Source organism: Strix uralensis, chromosome 3 (genome assembly GCF_047716275.1).
Source record: "Strix uralensis isolate ZFMK-TIS-50842 chromosome 3, bStrUra1, whole genome shotgun sequence".
NCBI classification, from domain to species: Eukaryota; Metazoa; Chordata; class Aves; order Strigiformes; family Strigidae; genus Strix; species Strix uralensis.
In genome coordinates, this window is record NC_133974.1 from 26,638,574 (window position 1) to 26,666,346 (window position 27,773).

Consider the following 27,773-nt stretch of genomic DNA (forward strand, 5'->3'; position numbering starts at 1 on the left):
CTTCACACTGCAGTGAGCACTGCACATGCACAGCGAGGAACTCTAATTAAATTTTATTTCCACCCCCACAGGCCCTGCTCAGTTTATCACTTCTCCCACTTCTATCCCCCAGTTACCTACAAATCCTTCAGCTCCTAGGACACCTCACACACATGCCAGTTACTATCCAGCACCTTAAATGTATTTTTCACCTACTTCATCACCCATGTAATCCATTTTAAGCCCACTGGAACAGTTAGGTAAAGGGCAGGGCTTGTAAAGTACCAAACGTCTTCAGCTCCTACTGCCTTGAAAGCAGGGGAGAAAGCTGAGGAGCAGTGACACAAGACAGAGAACAAATTACAATAGACTAGACTAGACTAATTTGAGGTGCAAGGGACCTACAATGATCATCTCATCCAACTGCCTGTCCTTCTTCAAGGTGTCATGCATCTTCTGTTTTAAGTCAGTATTGCAGTTTCAGACTTTCTGAGGAGTTGAAATCCAAGGACAAAACTATTAGCTTTACATGAAGCTCACAGTATTATTGCAGAAATTACATGCTTAGACTCAAATCACATGACCAGTGGACCTGCAGAAAGAGCACAACTTCCAGGAGGCAGTACCCCACCAAGGCACCAAATGTAAGGCTTATTTAAAAAAAAAAAAACCAACCCAAAACACAACTAAACAAATAAAGCCAAACTAAAGTGCTTTTATTAAAAACTGAGTAAAAGATCAAGGCTCTAGTCAGTCAGTACTTCTTCAAGAGTAACTTTATTCTGGGCAGGAGACTTGACACAGAAGGCATGAAACAAACATTTATAATATTTTTCAACAAAAACACAGAATAAACAAGAACCATTATTTCTTTACTCTGACAATTCCACCCTCTCCTTCCATTTAAGTTGAAAAATGTTCTTTCAATATACATTTTCCTTCCTGCATTATTGAATATCTTACTCATATCAACAGCCTTATTAGATACAGAAATACCATGGAAGTGGGTTTTCTGGCTTGGGGGGGGGTTTTGCTAACATTACAGCACTTACACAATACTTTTATAAAAATCTGCAGTTCAGAGGTGAATGAGTCCACTGTCAGGTTCCTTTATTTCCTACGGTCATTATTACATGCTATGCATAAGCCTGAGAAAATGTAAACAGTAGAATTCTAAAAACATTTTGCATAAAGATGTTGGTAAATATTAAAACACATAGTAGGTTATATACAATAAATTCTCAGATATGCTGCTTGTCCAGATTTCAGCAGACCTACATCTTTTCCATTATCTGTATTGCACATTGAGACAGCACAGTAAAAATACATAGCTCAGTCAACTCAGTCCCTACTCAAAAAGAACTTTTTCCAACTTCAGTAGGAAATTGCTTGAGTAAAGGCTACAAATGCTGCCCTTATACTTAGCTAATTTTCTGTCCCACTAAGTTAAAACTAGCAGAAGTGATTCTGAATATCAAGACTATTAGATTTTTTCCAAAAGAGGCTTTAATTTGGGATGTCAAAAAAAGTACTACTTCTTTCTCTAATCTTTTTGCTGGACTGACCAAAACCTGAATGCTAGAGTCAAGAAAATCACTGCAGGGCTGATAAAGGCTCAGAGATTACAGGCCAGGTTCAGACTGATCCTGATTAAACACATCGAGTAGTCCCAATCCTTAGTGGAGAGACCCAGGCATCTCCAGAGAACTACTAAGTTCTCGGGTGAGCTGAATTTCTCTTGAGATGATTCTCACTCATCACTGGATTAAAGTCAGCTCGCAACAAAGGAGCTCATGCTTAGGTGCCTGTGGTTAGCTACAGTGAATCCAAGCCTCAGCAGCCCGGTCGCGTGACTCGTTCGTCTCCTGCTTCCACTAGTAGGAATTAAGCGCATGGAACAGACTAGTTAAATTGCCTACTTAGGTCTAGGGATACCTAGGATAGGTTCACGGTGTTCCCTCTTGAGACCAACTATTCAGTGATAAAATAAATTAAATGATATCTAGACATAAATACAGATATTTATTTCCACCAAGAGAAACAACTATCTTTCCAGTTCTAACACAAATATACATATTTCCCTTTCCACTTACCCAAAGACACCACCAGCGTGTGCTTCAGAAATGAAATGGCTGCTTTATTTTACTGCTGTGTATTGGCATCACTGCTTTGGAAGCAGTTAGGTATGGTTTGGAGTCAGTACTTGCTATGAACAAATAACAGAGTAGGGGGACACAGAACATGTCCGTGGCATGTGTAAGTCTTGCATGCATACTGGTTTTTAATGCACAGACCCTTTGGCTCCCTTTTTGTCTCGTACTGTCTCACCGTGGACTGAGTCCGTAAAAGCAAACAGTAACCAGTGCTCCTCATGGCTCCTCCCATAGCACCGAGCAAGCAGCCTACTCCAGAGTACAGTTTCCTGGGAGTCCCACATGTTCTCCATGGGATGTACTGAAAAGGCCAGCATGCGTTGCCAGTCACCAGTCCACAGCGGCTGCCCCCTCTGAGCGCCAGCAGATCCCACAGAGAGGATCTCAGTTGACACACTAGCCATCCAGCTCCTTTGAAACATCCAGATGCCGAGAACCATACCTGCTCTGATCCCGTTAGGCTGGATTTAAATCTCTCAAATGCATGATTTGCCTGATCTGCTCATAAGCTGAGCTCAGAAAGGTGAGCATTTCTGTACACTCCTGCAGAAAGATGCATTTTTACAGCACACAGCTTTGGTGGTGCTGTTCCAAAACACAGCTATAAAAAGAGGTTCTTCCACAGCACTGTACTGTTTTATCTTCCTTCTGTGGAAGGAAGTGCAGGAACAGCCAAATGCTGACTGATCTAAATGAATCTTTTGCTGATGGCTGGACTCTGGCACTCCTTTCCAGTGCAGAATTAAACTAGACTACGGGGCTATTTTCTCTTTTCTATAACCTGATAACTTATTTTATCTTATAAACTGAGTTAAACTGCTCTTCAGAGAACTGTATCAGTTTCTGTGAAATCAACTACAATTTTAGAACCTTTTTCAGCAGGACCAGGTAAGGTCCCATTTTGTCCAGTAGAGTCCAGTGGCCTAATTTACAGAAGCTGACATACATCTTCACTTACAACGTGAAGAATACTGAAGTAAGATTAAACCTTAACATATCTCCTTCTGGATTTTTTTTTTCCAAATGTGATTTAAAACAGTTGTGAAAATTAAGTCAGCTGCATAGATATTGTTTCCTTAAACTCTGTTGCTGGCATATCACTAATACTTTGTTTCTCTGAAACCAACTTTGTAATTGTTAATACTGTCTTAAATATGTCTTCACATCTTATATTCCCAACAACAAAAAAAGAATAAACAGAATCTGATTTTTATCCTTAGAAATCATTAAAACATTTAAATGAATTTAACAGAGGTAGGTCCACATTCTATTTCATAGTGAACAATGCCAAGAAGCAACTTTGAAGTAGGACAAAAGACCGCTGTGTCAGAAAACAGATCTGCAGAATGGTATTCACCCTATATTAAACAAGAAGATTCCGCAAATTTGGTAAAAGCAAAAGAATGGAGCTGGAAACAGTCCAACAAAAACCTTTTAAAGGCAAAAATAAATAAAAAAAAAGCCTCCCACTGACTTTCAGCAGGCTCTCAGTGACTGCAAAGGAGAGTTTAGACTGTTAGTCACTCACTCCTTTGATGTCAGTACAAAGCAAATAGGACAACAGAAGCATGGCATCAAGACATGGCAATGATGAAATTATACAGCCTCATTTGGCACATAAACTTCAGAAAATGTCTAATGAATGCCCCTTCCTCAGTACTTCTCTTCCACTGCAATATTGCACCACTTTGCTTTTTTAAAACCACTTTTATAAAAAAGTTGAATCTAATAAAGGAAAAGTTAAATTTTAAAAAAGTTCATTATAAAAATTTATCATATAAAAATGCCAAACCCCCAAAGCCATATATACAAAATGTATCAGATTTATGAAAATAACTGGACCCAATTATATAACAAAACAATTTTATACAAAAAGGTACAAGATCGCATTCAAATTAACAGAAATAAAAGTAAAAAAATGTCTTGTTCATAGAAGATCTGTTTCTTTTAAATTTACAGGTATAGAAAACAGTACCAAATTGTCTCATGTTAGCCACCATTTCAGGGGACACATCCACTGGTTCAGAAAGCATTTCCACACGTCACCGGTGAGCACCATACTTTGCCGACCAGTCAACACGCCCGTGGATCGGCTGAGCTGGTGGTGGGAGAGGCATTAATCTCGGTGTGCTTTTTGTAGGTGAATTGAATGATGGCCGTCCAAGATGAGGTCTTACTGATTTCAGAGAAGCATAATCTAAGGGACAAAAGAAAATACTGTGCGACCAAGGTTCAGTGAGCAGCCGTCCACATTGAACAGCAACTGGATGCAGGTCCAGATCCTTATTTCTTCAGGAAATAAGCCTCCTTTTTTAATAGAATTTGCTGATGTGAAACAACAGTGGATCTAATTCCTAAAACCCTACCAGACAAGGAGTATTTCTATCACTGATTTGACAAGTGGGAATTCTGTGTCAGCTCTCACACCTCTAGGTCCCATTGAAATATGCTGTGGATAAAACCACCTATTTCATAAACAAAGTAAAAATAAACCAAATCTGTCTGCATATGAAGCTCTGCAAGGTTACAAACTGTAGTTCCAGTCAGTCATATATTTACAAATAAAGTAAAGCAAAGACATGTAGTTCCATGCTGCATATATACAGCATTACCAGAGTAAAGAGCAAGGGACCAAGAGAAGTTTGGTACTATACTTACTAGAAGATGGATCCACAACTGGTGCTAACTGAACCCTCTGCCCAGCAGAGCCTACTTCCTTCTTCAGAAATGAAGGGATATAACCACTAGTTAGACCACTTGATCCTATGGGCCCTGAAAGAAATGGCAAGGAACACTTGAGCTCAACACAATGGATCTCCCATACTATCAACAGATGACAAAGGTGTGCACTGATGGGTCATATTCAAGATCAAGCCTGATCATGGATTGATGAAAACCAGAACTTCATTGAAGATGCTACAAATCCCCAAACCCTATATATACCTGCATTCAGGCAACTGTCAGCATCACACTGCATTAAAGACAAATGGAAAAGAGGTACAAATTGTACTCTTAGAAGGGCAATTTCTGCTTCTCCCTGACATCTCAGCTTTTTCAAGGTTTCTCAAAGTTTCAAAACTTAGCATTTCAGCTGAAATTATTCTGTTTGACTTTCAGCAACTGGGACCTGTGAATATACTCACTCTTGATTTCTGTGCAGTGAGCCTGGGGCTCTGGTGCTACACAAAGCTCTTACTGAACTCAGTAAGAGCACAGCTTAATAAATTGGGACAGATTCATGTTCCAAATGTGGAAAGTCACCTACAAGACTTGCACCTAAGATGAGCAGGAACAAATCTGACCGACCTGTAGGATAAGCCATAGAAAGTGGAACAAAACTACATAGAAATAAAACAGTCTAGAGTCATAGCGCAGATGGACACTAAACAAGTTAGCATGCACAGGTCAGATCCATCACACATACGCCTATAATGTATTAAAGCAATAATGCAGTGGCAAAGCATATTGTGGGAAGTGATGGCAATAATTAAAAAAGGTAAAAAAATCTAATGATATCCTAATGCAGCTACAAAAGAAGCAAAAAAACCTGTAGAAGAGCCAGGAAGGAGACATGTGCTACGTATATAAAGGTTCTCATGTAGTTCAGCCATTTACAACATCCTCCCATCTTGAATCTTTAAAGAACAATTTTCCGATTAAATTACCTCCAAAATTTTAAATTTTTATTTTTTAAACCAGAGTTTCTGAAGGTCCAAAATGTTTCTTTGGGACGAGATTCAACAGAAATTTTCTCATCAAACATTTTCATAACAACATATGCAAAACAAGTACTGCACTGCAGAACTTTAATATCACATGAAAACCTGAAGCCAAGAAAGATTCAGAGAGGAAATACATAGATACAATCTAGAAACATCAGCATGTTTAAGTATAACTGGTAAAATCTAATGTAAAAATCTACAAATTACTTCAAATAATAGGGATTAAATACCTGAAATACCAAATGCCCCAAAAACCTGAAGAAGAAAAATTAAAGAGTTTTGCTTTTTGTCGTAATTTTTTAAAGCTACAATTATTTCACTACTTTAAACAGCATCAATTAAAAGCTATGATAGATGATAGATTTTATTTGCTTTATTCACATAACAAGAGTGGTGTGTTTGGCTAATTCAATTTAGACCAGCTTCCTCCTCCGAGTCATTTATGCACCAGCTGGGCTAAAATAATTTGGAAACATGAAAATACAACTTACAAAAACTGACGAGGGAAACTGAAGGCAAAATGAAGCATTTCAGGTTGAAGAGATCTAAGCTGTCCAACCTTCTACGCATCCCCAAACCAGACTTCTGGGGATTCATTAGAAAAAAATTACTATGTTTCAGTTTAAAGTAGTCTACAATTTCAAGGAACAGTGCTCATAACTGATTTCAACAAGAAGAACAGACATGGTGTCAAATATCTTTGGAGCTGACAATGTATTAGAAATGGACGACCCCAAAATACAGCTGTCTGGAATTGCAGAGACATCACCTATCATCTTTTCTCAGAGTGTTAAGCACAGCTTCTTACCTGTATTCATCCTGTTAATGCATCCTCCCAAACTGGAAGCTTTCCCAGGCAAACCAGAACTGGGCCAGGGATTAGATGGAACAGACTCTTTGTTTGAAGTGGAGACTATGCTATTCCTTGTGCTTATTCCTATTGCAAAAATGCAAAAATTACCATGCTGAAATCTTTGCTGTTACACAGGCTTGCATTCATTCTACCTGATGCACAATCTTAGAGCAGATGTCCAGTTCGGTGAACTTAACCAAAACCACTCTTAACATGCCTCCAGGTGACTTCCCAGCCTCTCATACAGGAATACTATGACTAGTATAAGTACTACAAGCGAATGAACAGCTAACACTGCCTTTATAAACAGAAATTATGAAAGATTTATATTCAGCTCATTTTAAATACAGGCAGACATGCTGTCCACCTCCTGTACTTCTACTATACTGAACCAATGCTGGTCTCAGTATAGTAGAGGTTAACATGAAGACAGGCATGCAATTCCTCCATAGAGACATGGATTTGCATTCTATTTAACTCCAAGCTACAGCAAAGTATATTCCCAGTATTAGTTAGCTTCTGTTGTTCATGGTATTATATACTTAAGGTAAACATAGGGCACTTTCTTCTCCAGTCTAGAAGATCAGTCTTACCCTTCTTAGTGAAACAGAGAATAGCTTGGTACATAAACAGACATTTTCTAACATGCTTTGAAGTATAAAAGAGTATCCAGCAGGAGGAAGAAGTACCATCAATCCTGTCCCCTTCTTGTAAGCAGGATTTATCTCAGCTGCTAGACTGCTAAAATGTAGTTTGTATCATGGCCACCTCTCCTCATTTTCTTTAAGCAGTAGTCCCCCCTCCACAAACTCAAAGGATAAAGCCTAATGTACCAATGACTATTTCATACTGCTGTTGGAATTACAGATAGAAAAAAGAAATAAGTATTTTTTACTAACCAGGTAGATACCTAGAATGTCTCAAGTAGTGTTGCTTTGCTGCAGAAACTCGCAATGTGGGAGTGTCCTGCCGTGGAAAGGTAGCATGGGAAGGTGCACTACTGCCAGAGCCTACAGCATCCGAAGGCTTCAGGTCCAAAATGCTTTCAAATCTATAACCCAAGAATTGCTACACTTAGTCAAATCCTTATAGCATATGTTTATCCACAGTTGGCCTTCTCAACTCCATCTCATCTCCAGGAATCATCTCCTCATACTGTGTTTGCTACAGCATAAACACACAGACAACAGGGAATATTTTCAGCCTGAAGCCATACAAGTGCCCCTGAAAATCAGATCTGCACTTCTAGTTCCCTTATATATTGCTTTCAAAGTTTGTATAAATCACTCAGTAAATTTTTCTCTGCTGTGTATGATCCATGGAAACTGCAGCTTAGAGTCACCCAAAACAGCTCATAAGTGTGGAAAATGTCAACATGGTTTGTATGTAAAACAGAAAGTATATATTCAAAGATTAACTTGGGAAGACTTAAGCTAAGTATCATTTTCAGTGGGGAAAAATTAACAAGGAATTGTATAGAAGGGTACACTGTCCATCAAAAAATGTGTGGCAATTCAGAGGTCAGCATTCAATAAGCAGCCAAGTCAAAGCAGGAGAGTGACAAGCTGCATGTCCTTTACCGGCCTGGATATACGTTTCTAGATCCACAGAAAGCATAAAGAGCAACATTATGAAAAAAGAGGCGAAGCCTTTAAAAGACCAAATAGCACAGGGACATAAAAGAAACCTACTTACCTACAAAGAGTTTCATCAGTCTGCCTCTTCTTGGTTTTCAAGTCCATCCTCATGATGGAAGAGCTGAAATCAAGGTCTTCCAAGTCATCCCAGTCTTCAGAACTCTTCACTGTTCTAGCAAGATGTCCCCATCTTCGCCTAGTTTTTGGTTTTAGTTCACCATTTATATTCTCACTCCCAGCAGATGTTTTCTGTTATGAAGATTGAAAAGAAACAAACCCACGCACTTATGCTATAAACCAGGTGACAGGACCAAAGAGGACTTCTGTCTCCTGTCTCACTTTAAAAAGTAATAGTGGTGGTAGTGCTGTAACAACAGAATCCTAACCTGTCATTAAACATGCTAAGAACACAATCTGTAGCCTGGAGACATTAATACATATCTTCTGTGTTTCATCCTGTAATAAAGTATCTTGCACTGACAAAAGAGTTTCTCAGGTCTCTATTCCAATCCTATTTATATTTCACTACACACCTCCCAAACAACTAGCTCACACTCAATTTTTATTTCTTGACCCATCTTAGGAGCACAGAACTGCATGCACGTTCACATTTCCACAAGCCTGTGCTTTGACATTTATAAAATCCGTTCTTCTTGCAGGACAGCATAGGTACAAATTTGTGTCTCTTCAGCCATTTAAGCCCATCAGTGCATTTCAACTTTGTGCAACTCTGTATATGGCCAGCACAGACCCTACTTAAGACCAATCGATCTCTTAGCAGCAGCATTCACACTGTCTGCTCTCGTCACCTACCTTATGCAGTCAGTCTCCTTGTATAATCAACAAAAATGGTAGGTTCTTATGCTGAAAGAAGAATATGCTGTTTTCTATGGCCAGTATAGAAGCCTGAAGGGACTATTACTCCCAGACACATAAACTGGATGCCTTAAATGGATGAAGGCAATAGCCCCCTCCCCCTCATCTCAATACTATTTAGCTTCAACCCCATTAATATTCTGACCGCTGTACATCCTTTTTATTGTATGAAATCACAGTGTCATCCTTTAAGTGGTGCTTTACAACAAGGGGAATTATAAAATGGCTTTGAAATGACAAATCGACTTATTTGTTCTATAGCAACTGGATTTAGATTTCAACAGAGTAACTTCCACTTTCTAGCAGAAAGTTTTAACTATTCTTTATTCCCATTTCCTATCCTTTTAGTAAAGTATAAGAACTTGAATGAGAACAAGAAAAAGAAACACATTTAAGGAAAAATCAGGCAGTATATCAGGAAGTGTATCTTATCCTAGATGGACCTTTACCTGCTGAGGAACCTTATTGTGAATTGCAGGCAGAAGAACCTGGTTAGACTTGTCCTCCTGTAAGTAGTTACTGTGCTCAGTCCCAGAGTTGTCTGTCTTATATGGGTACACCAAGGGCTGAGAAGACTGGCTTTGTTGAAAAGGCCTTGATGAAATGCGGGCGTGAGGTTTCGGAGGGGGTTGTGCTGGAGGAACAGGCTTAATATGCAGAGACGATTTATTATGCAGTTCCTTTTGTCTCACCAGTTCCTGAACACCCAGGGCGTGTCCAACCTGGAAATACGGATATCGAAGTGCCTAAAACATAATGAAGATGTTAGGATCCAATTTAGGAAACCAAAGTTAACTTACCCTAGCCCTATGTGACAGTACAAATTTAATTTCCTTTTTTCTGGGGTGGGAAACAGCAGAAGACCCATCTCTCAACACTAGATTCTAGTGAGCACAATCTACTTCAGATTAATGCTGCAATAGTAGAAAATTTTCAACAGATATCAAGTTATCAAATCTTCTGTGGACTTGCACAAAAGGAAAAGGATCTGCAGAAGTAAGATACTTAACCAGGTATATGCCATCTAGAGACATGTTTCATTATGTGCTGTCTCTTCATGTGTGTGTGTCCAGACACATGCAAACACGTGCACACCTGTCATCACAAATTCAGCCATCAAAACTTGAATGACCCCAGAGACATCCCATCCTTTCCACTCTCCAGTTCCAAGACTGAATCAAGTGAAAGAAATATAACTCTTATGAAAAATTAGCTTCTCTCTTTTTTGGAAGACATGTTGGTAAAAATATCTTTATCCTGCCTTACAAGTAATTAAGGAGTTATCAGTAAAGGCAATTCATCTCTGCTCATCTTGCTGTTTCAGGTATACTTATCTTCTCTTCTCAAAGACCTCTCCTGGAAAAAGCTTCTAAAAACTCAGATTCCTCACCATATTTGTACCTTATTGTAAAACATTTGCTAATGGCTCTTAATACCAAATTAGTCACTACTTTTTGATTTTCATTACCTTTGCGAGTTCTTAATCTGTTTTACTTTTTAACTGCTTTAATTAGCTTTAAAGCTTTTTATTACAATTTGCAATGAAGGCCTGATATAATGACAAAGGTTCAGCCACGGTCCTATTGAAGTCAAGTCAGATTTTAACCCAGAATCACATCTGTTTTTCAAAAGGTGCCCTGCTCATTTCATTAGTTGGGTGCTACCACAGTACTGATATCTGAAATCAGTGGCTACTGTCAACAACATCAACTAGACCATTATATAGGCAACACTGATGACTTGGGATATGCTTATGTACAGGATGTTGGGACGTATCTACAGCATAAGCGAGCTGAGACTGCCCTGCACACTGCCTTGTATAAGATGGCTTACCCAGGCAACGCTGGGCTGGATGAGCAGACAGTAAGGTGGATTGAAAGCAGGCTGATTGGCCAGGCCCAGAGGGTGGTGATTAGTGGAACATAGCCTGGTTGGAGGCCAGTAGGCATCGGTATACCTGAAAGGTCAATATTGGGTCAGATACTGTTGAATATCTCCATTAATGATGTCGATGGTGGTGCAGAGTGCAAGTACAAGTTTGCTGATGACACAAAACTGGAAGGAGTGGCTGATACACCATAGGGTCATGTTGCCATCCAGAGGGACCTTGACTGGCTGGAGAAATGGGCTGACAGGAACTTCATGAAGCTCAACAAGGAGAAGTGCAAAGCCCTGCACTTGGGGAGGAACAACCCCATGCACCAGCACATGCTGGGGTTGACTACCTGGAAAGCAGCTTTGCAGGAAAGGACCTAGTAGACACCGGGCTGAACATGAGCTACCAATATGCCCTTGCTGTAAATAAGGCTAATGGTCCAGGGCTGCACAAACAGGAGTGTTGCCAGTAGGTCAAGGGCAGGGATCCTTCCCCTCTGCTCAGCACTGGTGAGGCCACACCTGGAGTGCCGTGTCCAGTTTTGGGCTTCCCAGCAGAAGAGAGAGATGGACATAATGGAGAGAGTCCAGCAAAGGGATCTTCATGGCCCCATCAAGGGATTAAGGGACCAGAGCTTCTCACATATGAGGAAGGACTAAGAGAGCTGAGACTGTTCAGCCTGGACATGTGATGGTTCAGGGAGATCTTATCAAAGTATGCAAATACCTGAAGGGAAGGTGCAAAGAAGATGGAGCAAGACTCTCTTCAGTGATGCCCAGTGACAGGGCCAGAGGCAATGGGCACAAAGTGAAACACAGGAGGTTCCCTCTGAACATCAGGAAACACTTTTTTACTGTGAGGGTGACTGAGCACTGGGACATGTTGTCTAGGGCAGGGGGGTTGGACCAGATGACCTCCAAAGGCCCTTTCCAACCTTAACCTTCCTGTGAATCTGTGGCGTGTATCAACAGCAATGAAAGAACGGCATCACAACCTTCAGCTGTACACCCTACCTTCACTATGCTGCTATTCACAGTGACTGGATTACACTTAATTCAGGTGTACGTCCACACACTGCAGTCACACATTTGATCACTAAGCACACCCCCCATGCAGTTGATGTTGCATGCAAAAGATTCACTACTCTCTTTTAATTACTCCCCTCTGTCTTCCAAGTCATTCTTGGCTTCTGCTCTTCTCCCTTCTAAGAACTGCACCCCTGAACAACTGTTAAATGACTGTCTATTTAAGGTGTCTTGCAGCAAAAGGAAGCATCATATGCAGATGTGAGAAAAAGAAAACAAAACCAAACCTGACTAGCTGTTGGTCGTTTTTTGGGGTCCCACTGCAGCATGTCTCTCATGAGCTGCACTGCTTCACTGCTAGCATTAGGTATGAGGGTTTTTAAGTTGTTAGGTACACACTGAGGCCAGCGAAAATTCATGGAGGCTGAAAGTTGGTAGCCTTCAGGCCAGTCGTTCTGGAAGAATGAGATTTCCAATTACAAATAAAGTTCAGCTGTAAAATATCATAGTGCCTAAGTACACTAGCATATATTCTATCAGTAACAGACTGTGTCCAGCTTACTCTAGACTACATTAAAGATTTCACTAGAAATTTTCACCTCAAACCTCTGGTGAGAGGTAAGTCTTGCTCTACATCTGAGCAAGTCAAAGGCACAAATGGAATCAGGAGATATAAGTCTTGCCATGATTCCAATTTCTAGCCTCTAAAACCATAGGTTTATACACAACATGCAAGAGAAAATGAAATTTCTGCCTAATGAAATCGCAGTCTAATGACCTTGTTTGCTGTTTGGGGGTCTATTTCTCCTCTAAATGTCAGGTTTTATAGCATAATTACATAATGCTTATTTCACAGAAAGTAAGTTTTAATTTAGTTTACTGTATCTGAGATCAACACCATACAACAGCATTAAGTGTGTGCCATTCTGTATTGTAGAACACCTCTAGTATTATTGCAGTGTGGAATGTCACTTTAACTACCTTCTTCGGTGTCCCCAGGACTTGGCAAATTTTGAATATAGTATCAATCTCACTGGCGCCTGGGAAGAGAGGCCTCAGTGTGTAAACTTCTGCCATTATACAACCAACAGCCCAAATGTCTATTGGAGAACTATAGCTGGTGGATCTCAGAAGGACTTCAGGAGCCCTGTACCTGTAAGAGGAGAAAAAAAAAAAAATCCCAACAATCAACACAATTCAAACAGACATACAACAAACCATTCAGCCCTTCATTCTTTGCTGTTAAGAGCAAACATCCCTTTAAAAATCTGCTATCCTCCCCTATCCTATACATAAGACTTCATTTTTTTTTTCTAGAGTGAAGAATTAAAACCTACGTAAGCTCTTGTAACCTTTCTTATTCCTGACATGCAGCAAACCCAGCATGTCCCACCTCCCTTATCAGGTTCCTTCTTTTTTCCTGTGTTGCTGCCATCTGTAAACCGTCTTGCACTAACTGAAGCTTTTCAAATTATGCCAAGCTTAACTAAAAGTTTCATAAAGAGGAGGTATCAAAAGTGGCTTTACATTCAGCAGTAATTTAATACTTTACTACTTTAAAGGCTTGATTATAAGTTCCACACAATGTAGGTGAATACTAGCGCTTACCATCTTGTGGATACATAATCGGTGTAAGGAGGTCTAGATCGGATTTCTCGGGCTAAGCCAAAGTCTGCTATTTTCACAAGTTCTGGTCCCATGCAAAGGAGGTTTTCAGGTTTCAAGTCTCTATGAAAGAACCCTAAAATTCAAATGAAATATTGATGTGCATTGCAATGCCACCTCCAGCTGTGGTCTTTATTTTCCATCTGGATTGTTTTGCCTTAGTTCTTACTACTGAAGCTTGAATAGCACAACACAGAGTTCAAAGTCTTATATGATCAACAGAGCTAGTCAGTATAATGGTTCTTCAATCAGACTGACAGTTCAGAGCATTCAGTCAGATAGCTCCCTTTCAAGTGACACTTCTTTAACATTAAAAAATTTACACCATTTTAACGTTAGTTTCATTCTAACTGTGTTTGAAACTGTGCAATGAAGATATCAAAAAAATTACTTCAAAGGTTCTTTTAAAAAGAATACAAATTAAAACATGAGGCAACTTTTTTGCACTTTGAAACTTCTTTCTTAAATCTGAGAACATAATAATCTGCAAGCACTGTTACTCATTGGCCTATCACATAGAGGATCTCTATTTTTTTAGTGCTCTCTGCATTCAGCAAAACTTTATCACAAATGAGCATTTGGCAAGAGCTCTTTCAATGCAGATGAGAGGAGAGGGCTAGAATATTACTGACTACTGCTTCCGAAATTTGCTTCCACCCTTAGACTGGAAAACTTGTCTTTATGCTTTTTTCTTGCAGGCATCCAACGCTACCGTTTCCTATATACAGCTCCCTCTGTAATATCTTACTAGAGCTCTACAACCTGCTTTTCAGATATTCCAATATGCTTAGTTTTCTCCGTGGCCATGAACATGCTCCCAACAGAGAACAGAAAAAACATTCACACAGGATGTGCCCACATTGTCAAGTATAACTAACTTTTGTTTGATAGATTAACGTATAACAGCAATGAAGAGATAGTGCTGTAAATTTCTACCAACCAGCAGATCACGTCCTTCCTAGGGATATTAAGTAGATGTTCTGGTGCCAGCTTGAACTACTGCCTCTTTACAGAAGGTACCAGACAGAGCAATGAAGGTTGTTTTCAGCATTTAGTACAATCACTTCTATATTTTGCTGCACAGACATGCAATGCACGCACAGAATGCTTCTGAGGCAATTTATTTCATGGCAAATTTGTAAAAAGATGCTTAGAGTTTGGATGGGCAAAGAACTTAAAAAGTTTACTTGACAAGCATTTGTATGCCACACAGGTGCAGAAGAGAGAAATAAGAGAGGGGAAAAAAGTTCATGCAATTTTTCCAAAACTGTGGCAGAGAAAATCTTGGGACACCCAGTCTTACACTGTGAGCCACAAGACCATCAAGACCATCCTGTCAGGCTTGCCATAAATTTCCAGATCTTTGTAACCACAGATTTGCAACATCTTGGGAGAAGTATCAGTCTAGTGTGTAGCAAGTCAGTGAACAAGACAGTTTCAACACAAAATTCTTTATAGCTATAGTAAGTTAAATAGCAGTAAAATGTATTCTGAAAGGTTGTGATCCATTTGACAATTTATTAAAAAAGGTGGCTTAGATTTTTGGAAATAAATAATATTATTTTTCTGGTTTTAAATATTTTGTATCTCACCGGAACAGACTGGAATTTATAGTTTGGTTTCAGAAGAGTATCCAAGCCCCATCAGAACAGATAATAAAGCCATTAGCTTGAAAATGTTTTGAAAAACAAAGTTAAATGTGTTCAACTGAACTGAAATGCTGGTGCTACAAGCCTTTCACTTCCAGGACTTTGGCCACTGATGTTAGTTCTCTTCTGATAAGAGCTGACCAGCAACATATACTACAGTGTATTTAGCAGGTAGAATTGCAGAGGGCAGAAAAACACGGTGAGGAAGTTATTAAAATAAGTAATTTTTTTTATTAATCAAGTGGGTCTTGTTACTACTGGCTGGTACACAGCTTTAGCTTTTATCATTATTGTAAAAATGAGTTGGAAGGCCATGCAATGAAAGTTGTTTGGCACTCAGACATTATTATTTTAAGTATATCTTATAGAGAATGTGCATTTTATTCAGGTATCTGTGTGTACCTTGAGAGAAGAGTAATTTTTCCTTTATTCCCAATCTCAGGGGACCTCTAAATCTATGAAGAAATGAGTCCATTAACATCAGATGAGTTTCAGAAAGTGGCCAGCTGCTAGTTTGAGAAAGTAGAAATCTACAGAAAAGGAACTAAGTAAACCTCCAGACTAAAATATCAGGCAACTGTACAATATGAATATTTTCAGTAATCTGAATCTCTCATATAGTGCCATTCTTTTGACCACTTCCTTTACAAAAGTTAGTAATGTAATTGTTAGTATACTCATTAAAAAAAGTTACACAGACACTATCTTGCTCTAATTCAAAATGTTTACTGCTAAAACATAACCCACCATTCTTATGGATAAATGCAAGCCCTTGCAGGATCTGATACATAATATTCCTAACTGTAGACTCAGGAAACAGTTTGTTTCTATGGGATAAAAGAAAAGAGAAGACATAAATATTAAGTTCACACATTAGTTTATGCTATCTAATGAACCAAAGACAAAAGGTAACAATAACAATAAAACTGGTAGGTGTATTTTAAGCAGTCTCATGTAGTTTATTTCTCCAATAAAATTTACACGGTATTTGCAGAACTGCCATATTACATTATATTAAGACTATGTTGCTCATATGTAGACTATGTGGGACAGCAAATTTAAAAAAGGGAAAAAAAGAAAAGAAAAAACAAAACAAAATCGGCCAAACTGCACAAACCTTAACACGTACAGATTGTGAGGCACACTCCTCAAGACAGCAAGGGCTCATGTTAATTTAGTGCTTTTCATGCATGGTTTCTTCTGGCCTCTCTTCTAGAGCATATACAAGCCTTACTCATGCCTTTTCTGTGTTATTATTTAACAGCTGATGTGCTACTTCTTTCTCTTCTGTTGTCTGAAAAAACAGTCTCATCTGCTACCACTGAAAACAAGAGGTTCTTCTCGTAATATTCAGGCGAGAAGATGAGCCATGACAGGCAGTTTAATGATAGCCCCATTTACCAAGAGAGAATTCTGATCAAACAGCTCTGCACCAGCTGCCTCTGTGCATGCCAAAACACAGTGGAGCTGGGGTGGAAATCAGTGACAATTTTATTCAGAAAGAGCTGAACAGCGAATTAAGAAGATGGCCTGGGCCTTATTCAATTTCCTGAGCTTGATTCCTCTCAAAAAAACCTGACCATCGCATACTTCCGAAGTGAGATAAGCTACTAGAGTCAGCTTTTCATATTTACTTATTTTTTTAATTACAGGCAGAAGGAGAGTCATATTTCCTCTAGAGTCCCTTCCAGCAAGATTGGTAATTTTAACTAAGACTTAAGCAAATAAATCACATTCTTAAAGGTTTGATTTATACAATGGCTAACCAATCCAAGGCCTAATTAAACCATAGAGAATATGAGGTGTAGCACACTTTTACAGACAACTGCCTTTCTTGTTTTCATAAGAAAGCAGGATATATCAAGCATTTCTAAGAAACTCCTAAAGATAATTGGTATGTTATGCACCTGAACCATTTTCTCAAGGTTCATCATTTCGTATAATTAAAAATCAGCATCCATATACATGCACCCATTTTAGTTAAAGTTGTTCTATAGCTGTCCATGCATAATAAAATATTTTCATGCTTAAAAAGGTATTTTCTGCAGTATTCACAGAGATCTGTTATAACAATAACCTTACTTTGCTAAATCAAGTAAGATTACCGTCATCTCTCAGGCTAATTCTATGGTCCATAGAAAGAAAATGGCCTCCTTGGAGAACAATTCAAAGCAGGAAGCTATTTTGCTCCAAATTATCCTCTGGAGGACGCTATCATGGCCCAAAGGCTAAAATTAAGACTTCACTAATGCTCCAGTAAATATCAAAAAGCTAGATTGTATTGCAATAAGAATGCTGACAAATAAAATAGGCAGTCTGTGGACTTGTCAGTTCAAATTGCAAGGCAAAAAAATAATTCCTAGAAGCAATCCAGAATTTGACTCATGATTACCATTTCAACCACTTTTTATTTATTCGTTTATCCGAGAAAGCCATAATAGAAGAGGTGGTGATATCACCCTCTAATAGGAAAAGCATTCCTGGTTGGAGTACTTACCTAGAAATCTAAAAGTTCTAGATTCAATGCCTCCTCAGCGTGAGGGCTATTAGAAGTCCACAGTTCCTAACTCTCAAGAGAGAGCCCTGCTTATCTACCAGGCTAATCTGCAAAGAGACACTGGAAACTCTCACTAAACTGTCTGGGATATGCTCAAAGGTGACAGCCACAGCTCCTACTGCAGCATACAGCTTTAAGCCATAGTGATCTAAGCCTAAACAAATGATCCAAAGTCCTCTGAAAAGTAACACGGGTGTTAAAAGCACATTACTCAAGTAATTAATTGGTATCAGGAATGGGTGATGCTGTTACATACCTTTCTTTCATTAACTGATAAAGATTTTCCTTCATGTATTCAAACACAAAATACAGATGATCATTTTCCCTAATAACTTCTTTCAGCTTTACGACATTGGCATGGTTTAATTTCTTCAAAGACTAGAAACAGAAAATACAAACAGGGTATTACAAGGGTCTTACTCTAATGACAAAGAAAAAAAACTATTTCACCGATGCAGACTTGGCTTCAAAATATCTTCAAAATTTTAAATAATCAGACAGCTCTGAGAACAAAGACCAGATCTCCAAGTATTACCAGATATATATACAGCATACATATTGGTCATTCAAAAGCCAGCTATCTGGCATCATAGTAGGCACCAAAACACTTGCATTTTCTCTGTAAGTAACTTCTTACTGGCAGAATTCACACTCTTGTACTTGCACTGGCAATAGTCAGGTTAGACTCAGGAGCAAATATAACCCTGGAAACTCTTTCTTGGTATTGTGAATTAACCCTGGTGGGCAGCTGAGCTCACTCATCCCCTCCAGTGGGAGGGGGGAGAGAATCGGAAGGGCAGAAACTGAGAAAACTCATGAGTTGAGATAAAAACAATTTCATAGGTAAAGCAAAAACTGCGTACGCAAGCAAAGCAAAACAAGGAATTCATTCACTGCTTCCCATCAGCAGGCAGATGTTCAGCCTTCTCCAGGAAAGCAGGGCTCCAGCACACGTAATGGTTACTTGGGAAGACAAATGCCATCACTCTGACTGTCCCCTCCTCCTCCTCCTTTCCCCAGCTTTATTGCTGAGCACAATGTCATATGGGATGTCCCTCTGTTCAGCTGTCCTGGCTGTGTCCCCTCCCAGCCTCTTGCCCAGCCTCAGACTACTTGCTGGCGGGGAAGCATGAAAAACAGAGAAGGCTTGAGGCTGTGCAAGCACTGCTCAGCAATAACTAAAACACCCTGTGTTATCAAAACTGTTTTGGTGAGAAATCGAAAGCATAGACCCATACAAGATGCTATGAAGAAAATTAACTCTATCCTAGCCAAAACCAGCATACTTGGGTCTTCATTCTCCTTCTTTCCAACTTTTCAGCGTATTCTACATTCATTCTTGCTGTAGCAACACAGCAACCAATACATGGTACTGTAAGAAAAGTGACCTAGGTTTTCTGCATGTTTGCAACAGTGATAGCAAGGACTAGAAATTAAGAGAGGTCCTTAGAACATAGCCCTAAAGCTTTGCTGATGTCAGAATTTCATGCTAAATGTCTGCCCCCAAACCAACTATCCAGAAACAACTGCATGTACAAAGGTTACTGCTGTGCAAAGGGCACGTGTTCTCAAGCTCATAAAAACAAACACCGATCAACCAACTCTAGGTTTTGTGATATGAAAGCTCTCTCACACACCACTCACTGCAAGGAGGAAATTATTTTTTGTATAACTACAGAATTTTAATAAGAATTTTAAGAATCTGCAAGACTACAGTTCAAATGCAGAGCCAGGAAACAGAACTGCAATGCCATATGCCTCAGCTTATGTTGGGGGGAGTTTTTGGTAAAAGGGATGGAAAGAATTTGATGCTATCCCAAAATGTGACAGGGATTGTCTAATCTGAAGTTAACCATTGAATGAAACAAGTACCTTAACCTCTCGAAGGTTCATGCATTCCTCCCAGGAATAAAACTTTCTCTTCATTCTACAATAGTGGAAGGGAAAAAAACGATTAATACATGGTCAACATCAGCTGGTCTTAGACCCGTAAGTCTCATTAAAACTTAACAATTCAGTTCTTCCATCAAAATATAAGGTGGTATCTCCTTTGTCAAAAAACTTTACATCTCTAGGCAAAGTACACTCTTTAAAAGCATTACTGTTACACAGGATTGCCTTTTTTCATATATATATATATCTATCTATCTTGCTGCAAAAATTTCAAGAGCCTTCAACAAGTCAAGGCATGCTATTTTTCTTTCCAGTATACAGTGTGGTGGAGTCTAATTGTAAAAAGAATAAGGGTTAAAACAGTTATGAACAACTCCGACTAAATTTTGAAACAAATCTAATGAAGACCAAATTAAACCACTTCACTGGGTCTCCAATTTTATCATATTCTTCTTGCTGCTTCTCTATATTTTGATTTCTCTGTAATTTCAATACCTTTCCCCTTTAAGTTGTATTTCTTCATTTTTCAGTGTCCACCGGTCCCCATGTTTCTCTCTCCTTTGCAAGTTGCAACTATCATGCCAAGTGGTTTTTGAATTCTGCCTTTCTTTCAAGCTTATAATCAACTCTGCTCTAACAGAAACAAACTGCATGGCAGATCTGTCTTCTCCTAAGCCAGAATATAACTCTGAACATGTATTTGTGTGTAACATATGGTCCTATTTGTTCATATGCATTTTGATTATGACTCAGTTCTGTCATACGTAACTATATGCTTTAGGACAAACAGGATGAAAGCTCACACATACACACACGGAAGAGCAGAGATTAAACTTACAAATATATCCAACTGCTTCGAGTCTCTATTTCAGAGGGAGTTAGGCACCCTTTGAAGATCTGAGTCAATTATTATTAAATTATTATTACTCAGTATTACTTATTGTTGTACCAAGTTTCCAGTTTGAAATCAGCTCTTATAATTACAATAGTTTAAGAACTACAAGTCCTTCATTCTGTGAAGGGGGTCTGGGTTTTTTTCTTTTTTGTTTAAGCAGTGTTTTTGCAGTTACTGTCTTGTGTGTTCAGCCACCAGGCCATTTCTGTTCTTAATAACGGATTGTCATTAATGTGTAAGCTAAGAGAGTACCATCTTCTGGTTTGTTCTGAAATATCTGAGTTTCTACCACGTTACAAAAGGAAAATCAAAGCTGCCTCTGGCAAGGTTTGACACAGGAAAAATACCCTCAGCACAGAGGATTTAGAAAGTTGCTAAAGCCAGCTATTGACTGTTCATACAAACCAGCATTGTACTGAAGGCTCTTTTGACAAGTATGTCCTGGGTCATGGTCGGTATTTCAGGAAGGTGCCTGCAATGCTTTACAGCTGTCTCTTACCAGAACTAGGACAAATAAGCCATTTACAAACTGAGGTCACTGCTGAAGTGGCAGAGAAAATCAAGCAGATTTCTCAAGGAATTTTAAGAAACTCTCAAGCTGAAAAGACCAACATGTAATAGCTCATAAAGATACCGATAATGTACAATGAGATCCATTGTGTTAATTATCACTGCAGCATTAACATTACACTGGAAATCAGACCATGAAATGTATGTTCCATGTAAGCAGCAGGGAAGGGGCTGCAGATTCCAAAGCAGCATTGCAGAATACTCTAAATAATACATATAATAGACATTTGACTGCACATAGTAGCAGAACACTGTCACAATAAGGTTATATATCTCACCCTCTTTATCTTCTGCTGGGGCTTTGGAGGATACAAGGAACTTGAGCTTTGCATGCTGCCCCAATGCAACTTCAAATACAAATGTTGTGTGGAATGTTAAGTACTCAAACCAGCACGACCAAGTGATGTGGAGCACAGAATGGAAAAATGTGGACCATCCATTGTTAAGTAACAAATAAAAATACTTACTTTTTAATGGCTATTAGCTCTCCAGATTCAATGCTTCTCCCTAGGAGAACAGAGCCGTAGGTCCCATCACCAAGCTGTCTGATAGTTGTGTACCTATTCATGATGAGGATACTTTAGCTGCAAGCGCATTTCAGTCCTTAGTGTTTCTTGTGTTTCTCCTCCGAGCGTAACCAGTTCTTTCTGTGGCAGCATAAATATAGAGCACTCAGGACAGTGTGAACAGTTGCAGGAATCATGTTTTCAAGACTTAGCCTTTGGTCTGAAAGCACAGAACATAATGCATTTGATTTCTGTCCCCTTCCAAGATTGCTTGTTTGCAGACAGCATTCTCCTCCATGAGATATTCCTTGTAAGCTATACACAAACATCTGTCTCAGCTTCTCACCAGAGAGGGCCAGCCTGTATCTAGACATAACTGGGTACATGCCCCAAATCCACTCTTATACCAAATCTAGAGATACTTCACAGCAAGCTTGCAGGCAGCCCTAATGGGAAAAACTATTACTAAAAGCAGAGGATAGTGTCTCATAGCTTGAAGAAAACAGTCTGCTATCAGAAAAATGAAGCATTACAATAAGACAGAAGGGAATCTGTTCTAGTCAAATTATCAGACACGTAAGTCACCATCACAAGTTGTACTCCCATCAGTCAAACCAACTTCCTGACTTTCCATAAGGTCCTATGCTAGGGATATAGCCACATGTGTTCCCTTAAACAAAGTCTTCAGAGGAAGACTACTATATTCATGTCAGGTAAGAGCAAATATATTTCACTACAGTAGCCCTAAGCATGAAAATCAGTCTCTAGAAGTAGCGGCTATGTCAGTTCATCTAGCCAACCTTTTGTCCTGACGCTGCATGAACAACAGAATGCTAGATAATAAAGCAAAAAAGTTCTTATGCCCTCATTTAATCTAATTGTTGCTAGACTTTAGTTTAGAACAAATATGATCTATTCTATGTAAATTAACCTGCAATGAGGGTTTGGTCCCTGCATTCTCTTTTTCTCCGATTCTAAGAGATCAGCAATATTCATGGCTGGTGACTTCTGCCTTCTGTAACCTGCATTTAAACTACATTTCCACAATTGTTTTTTGTAGCAGCCTTAAATCTCTCCTCCATCTTGCCTTATTTCACAAAGACAAATTATTATTATAAGAGTAGTGGGATTATGTTGCTTGAACTCTGAACTGACATCAGTGCAGAGCCACAATCCTGTAGATGCAAGATGTTGTGAAGATCCTTTGTTTTCAGTCTTCTAAGCCTATTAGCCCCACTAATACTGATACAGGAACAAACAAAAATTAGGAAAAATTATGTTAATACATTTTTTTGACAATTTTACACATTGTGTATGAAAAAGAAAAAGCATGTTTCTAACACTGTCTTAGACACTAGGTAGTCTCTCAGACAGGCAGAAGGAATGACATGTCCTCTAGCAGTACCTGCTTCTCTCCACACACTACTACAGAGAACCACAACTCAGCACCTTAAATTAGAGACCTAATCCCACTTTTTGTACTACTTGCCAAGGAACACAGAGCTTGTCCGTAAGAAAGGCACTCTGGAGTAGCAGTTCTTTTTGGCTGTTTTTCAGGCTGTGCACCTGCATAGCATAAAGCCTTGTTTAGGCAATGTTCTGCACCCAGGTTTAAAAAGCTTTGGTTACTCCAGCTGGTCAATGATTGGATGGCAACTCAGAAGTCTCAGGTCTCTGGCTTTTACCCAGATCCTTGGCAAAAATTTCAAACAATGACAAAGCCTTGCATGGTCTCCTAGTCTGAAAATGTAATATTTATTAGTATCCAAACATTTTAATACAGTAACTTCAAATTGAAACAGATGGGACTTGTGGATTTTTCAGCACATACGTGACAGAGTTCTGAAACTGTAATCGTAACAGACGCTTACAATTCATGGACCATTATGCTGTCCCTGGCTTACCATTCGCATATCCCTTTCCCAGGGGACTGTGACTGCAGAGTGGAGGAGCATCTTTACCTCGTGTTTGGTAACGACAGCAAATCAAATGATGCATAACACTGCTAGCACATGACATTGCTAGTAATAATCACCAACGGCTATCATTGCTATATCGTTTGTCTGATGCCTCCTGAATAGAGTGGCAAATGTAACTGCCTATTCCTTATTGAGGATACTATTTTAAGCCCCTCTCCTTTCCACAGACAATTTTCACAAAACTTGTAAGAAATTATCTTTGTGATTTGAGCTCTGCTGTCAAACTTGACCAAAAACAGACAAATGAATTGAAGTATTTTTGAGGCATAAAGGGGAGACAAAGAACCTAGAGAGGAAAAAACAGTCAGAAAATACAGATTTATATGAGGAATACATGTTAAAAAAAAATGCCGGGATGCACATGGCTCCTATGGAAGCACAAATCCACCTGTATGAAAAGTCACTGAACAAAATCTAAATAAAATCTTCTATGGTGAATTAAATCAGTACAATTTCTTGTTGAACTTAGTAGTGAAGTTGCTTTTTAAAATCTATTGTACTCTGCAAGATTTATGTTCTGTCCTTATTGCCTTCTGCTCTCACCTTCAACTATGGGTATAAACTAAACCTTACCCCTGCAGACTGACTGTTTCTCTTAAGTACAGTCCCACTGAAATGAGCACATGGGCCTCTGACAAGCAGTTTGCAGAGCTACATGTATGACCTAGTCTAGGTTCTAGTCTAGAACTACAATCTAGGCAAATTCACATCGTTAGAGGGTGTAAATACAAACTGCAAAACTGTTGAGTAAAAGAATGTGTTGATACTAAATAGAAAAAAAGTAAAAGCCTTATTTTCACCATTGTGTTCAGACTCTACCTCACCTATAAACATTTTTTTCCACAGAAATCAACCAAAGCCCCTTTAAAAGCAAGCCTAATTTAATGTATCTGGACTACTTTCTGACTCTAGCTGAAACTTACTATTTTGCTTATGTACACTTTAAACAAGTATCCACTCCCGTTTGAAGGGCTGCAGTACTGAGAACTGAAAGTGAAACTGGCTAACTCTGCCAAAGCTGAGAAACGCAAACAGTAAACAATCAGCAAGTGCCTTTTAAAATGTGTTCTGTGTTTTGTCAGTAACCTGAAGGTGTTACTAGCAGGATGCACAGAGAAAGGCGTGGTTTAACGCCGCAGGTTTCAATCGATGTTGCCCCACCAGCGCTGTTTTGTTTGTTAGCGAAGGCTTTGGGGGTGCCCCATGAGCCGAAAACCAAGGCGGGAGCGGTGGAAGGCATCAGCCCCCCAGCAGCAGGAGGACCCGGGGCGTTCAGGAGATGGCGGGGAGGCGAGCCGCGGGCCCCTGCGCCCGTCCGCCACGGCAGGCCAGGTCGCGGCTCCCGCCCGGCCTCCACGCGAGTAACCCCACGCCAGCCTCGGCGCCGACACACACGAGTAACCCCACTCCAGTCACCTCCTGCACTGAAACAGGACGCCCCCCCGCCCGCGGCGATCACCGTGCCCAGCGGTACTCACGGCGTTCGGGTTTTCCCTCCCTCGGCCGAGCCCCGGCCGGCGGACGCCGCGCGAGAGGCCCCTAATGGCGGCGCTCCAGCTCCGCCGCCCCCGGCGGCCGCCGCCGCGGCCCTCTCGCACAGCCGGCGCCGCCCCGGACAAGCTGCGGCCCACGGCGGCACCGGGCCTCGCTCAGGGCGCCGCCGGCCGCCGAGCCCATGGCGCGACCCGCCGCGCCCCCGCTCTGGCCCCGGCCCCCGGCGCTCCCCGCCCGGCGGCGGCGGGGCTCCCCGCAGGGGGATAACGCCCCGCGACAGCGGCCGGGTGGGCCCCTGCGCCGGTCCCCTCGCAGGAGGGAGGGCAGCGGCCGGGCCCGCGGGCCTCACCGGGGCAGCCTCGGCAGCAGGGAGGGTTTAGGGGTCCCCCAAAAAGCGGGCGGCTGTCGGTGGGAGGCAGGAGACAGAGGCGCGGTACCACCGCTACCAGAGAGATTCGTGCCTGAGCTGGCTTTTAACATAATAAAAAAAATAAAAATCCTCTGATGATTGGCCTCTCCCACATCCCCGAGAGAGGAGTTTAAATAACAAAACTGGAACGCAGAAATACCGAATTGTGAACAGCTGGCAAAGAATATCGACATCTTAACCGCTGCCCGGGGGGCCTGAGCCTTCCTCACCTGTGCACCAGCAGCCCTCTTCAGCTCTAGCAGGGTCAGGCTAAGACATGGCAGGGGGGGTGAAGAAAAAAGGAAATAAGGAACAAAATTGGCCTCAAGCAGTTAATCATCAGATCTGACTGTAATAATGATTCAGTAAGTCTTAGCTGCTTGTTACACTTCTTCATTTAGGTTTTAAAAGTAAAGCACAGTTACTTCCTGGGGTTTGCAAGCCGGGGTGTAATTCAGCAAGCTGGCTTTGTAATTCATGGGCATGGCGCACCCAGCTCCTCCCCGAGGGGAGGATTTTAAGTCAGTGAATCCCTACAGTGAAATACACATATTTGACAAAATGTTCATTCGTTAAAAAAGGTGTGAAGGAACTCCAAAAATCTGTGGATGCTCCAGCCCCCCACATCTAAACGTGGTTGGTCTTTGGAACATATACATTTACATTTCTTGAATTAAAAAAAAAATAATAAGAGTTAAATTCCCTCCTAGGGACACGGATGACTTAGTGAAGCCAGTGGCAGCAGTGCACACTTACTCAGAAGCGATAGCTGCTTTAAGTCATCCCTATTACATCTCACATGCATAAACACGTACTAGTACCCAGCCCAGTGACAGCTGTAGTACCTCGTTTTCCTGGTGCTAGAGGCAGGGCTTCTTCATTCCCAAAAAGAGACACACACCCAGGCAGGAGAAAAGCCTCACAGTTTTGCCTCCAACCCCAAACGAAAAGCAGCGTTAGAGATAACCAGTTGTATTCATGATCGCTCCATCTCAAAACCTCAGCTGCACTGCTGTTATCTCAAAAATTTACGCAGGCTCTGCCAGAGTCCACCTCTTGCACTCCCCTCTCCACAGAGCAGCTCTACAGCCCCCTGGATTTGAAACCCACCACTGGTGCTGGCTCCCACAGCTCTCGCATCCCCTCTGGCCACAGCCACCTTACCCACAGCCTGCTCCCGCTGCCCGAGCGTGCACCTTCCCCTCTCCAGAACAGACACGGGCCTCCTTTTGCTCCTAAAAACATTCAGGGCTGTAGATACACGGGTGAGGGTTCATAGGTCACACATAAAGACCCATACACGTGGCTTTCTTCTGGAAAAGAGACCGTAATACAGATTTTAAAAATGCTTTTAGTCCTATTTTGTAACACCTGATGAGGTGTACAGAGAGCATGTAATGACTGTTCATGGAGCTGAACAGGCAAAGGTCAGGAGGCCACGAGATTCACGTGACCTCAGCTACATTTTCATGTGTACAGCCGCAGTACCAACCACTCCTTTGTTACCGGGTTTTAATCTGCCGGTAACAAGGCCCGGGTCTGACGGCGGTCACAGTGGAAATGGCGGCTCCCGCACCGCGCCCTGCTCCCACTGACACTGGGCTGAGGGGCCGCCCCGAGGGGGCAGGAGGCCGCTCCGGACATGGCCGCCCTCCCCCGCACCGCTGGGGCAGCGGCGGAGTGCTGGGCCAGGGCTCAAGCGCAGCGGCGGACGCCGTGCACAGGCGCTGCCGCCCGGGGCGTCGGCGCCGTCTGCCGGGACCGCCGCCCGGCCGGGACCACAGCTCCCGGCAGGCTCCACTCCGCCACCGGGCGGGCTCGGCCCGCGGAAGCGCCGCCTCCCAGCCGGCGCGGCCGCAGCCCCCGGCGGCGTCGCCCGAGGACTACGCTTCCCGGCAGGCAGCGCGCCGCGCCGCTGCAGGCGGGGGAGCCGCCGCGGGGCCGCGGAGCGCGCTGGGACGGGTAGTCCACGCGGCCGGCCCCGCGCTCCGAGCGGCCCGTGCGTCAGGCGGCGCTCTGACCCGGCGGGTTTGTC

General features: G+C 41.3%; 1 protein-coding gene across 9 annotated transcripts; it reads right to left on the minus strand.

The window, feature by feature from the left end:
• Positions 1–737: 737 nt before the first annotated feature.
• Positions 738–27,495, minus strand: CILK1 (ciliogenesis associated kinase 1). Of its 9 annotated transcripts, none has more exons than XM_074861722.1 (14): positions 26,903–27,495; positions 21,818–21,997; positions 19,865–19,919; positions 18,249–18,370; positions 16,183–16,262; positions 13,730–13,862; positions 13,103–13,274; positions 12,409–12,576; positions 9,670–9,966; positions 8,403–8,593; positions 7,607–7,758; positions 6,663–6,791; positions 4,791–4,904; positions 738–4,329 (listed from the first exon to the last, which is right to left on the minus strand). In XM_074861722.1, exons 2-14 carry the CDS (start codon positions 21,916–21,918, stop codon positions 4,175–4,177), a joined length of 1,869 nt encoding a protein of 622 aa, XP_074717823.1. In that variant the 5' UTR covers positions 21,919–21,997; positions 26,903–27,495; the 3' UTR covers positions 738–4,174. The 9 variants fall into 9 exon arrangements, with proteins under 9 accessions (XP_074717823.1, XP_074717819.1, XP_074717817.1 ...); XM_074861718.1 differs by having other exon boundaries at positions 21,818–22,076; XM_074861716.1 differs by lacking the exon at positions 26,903–27,495 and adding an exon at positions 25,969–26,862 and having other exon boundaries at positions 21,818–22,076.
• Positions 27,496–27,773: the final 278 nt, after the last annotated feature.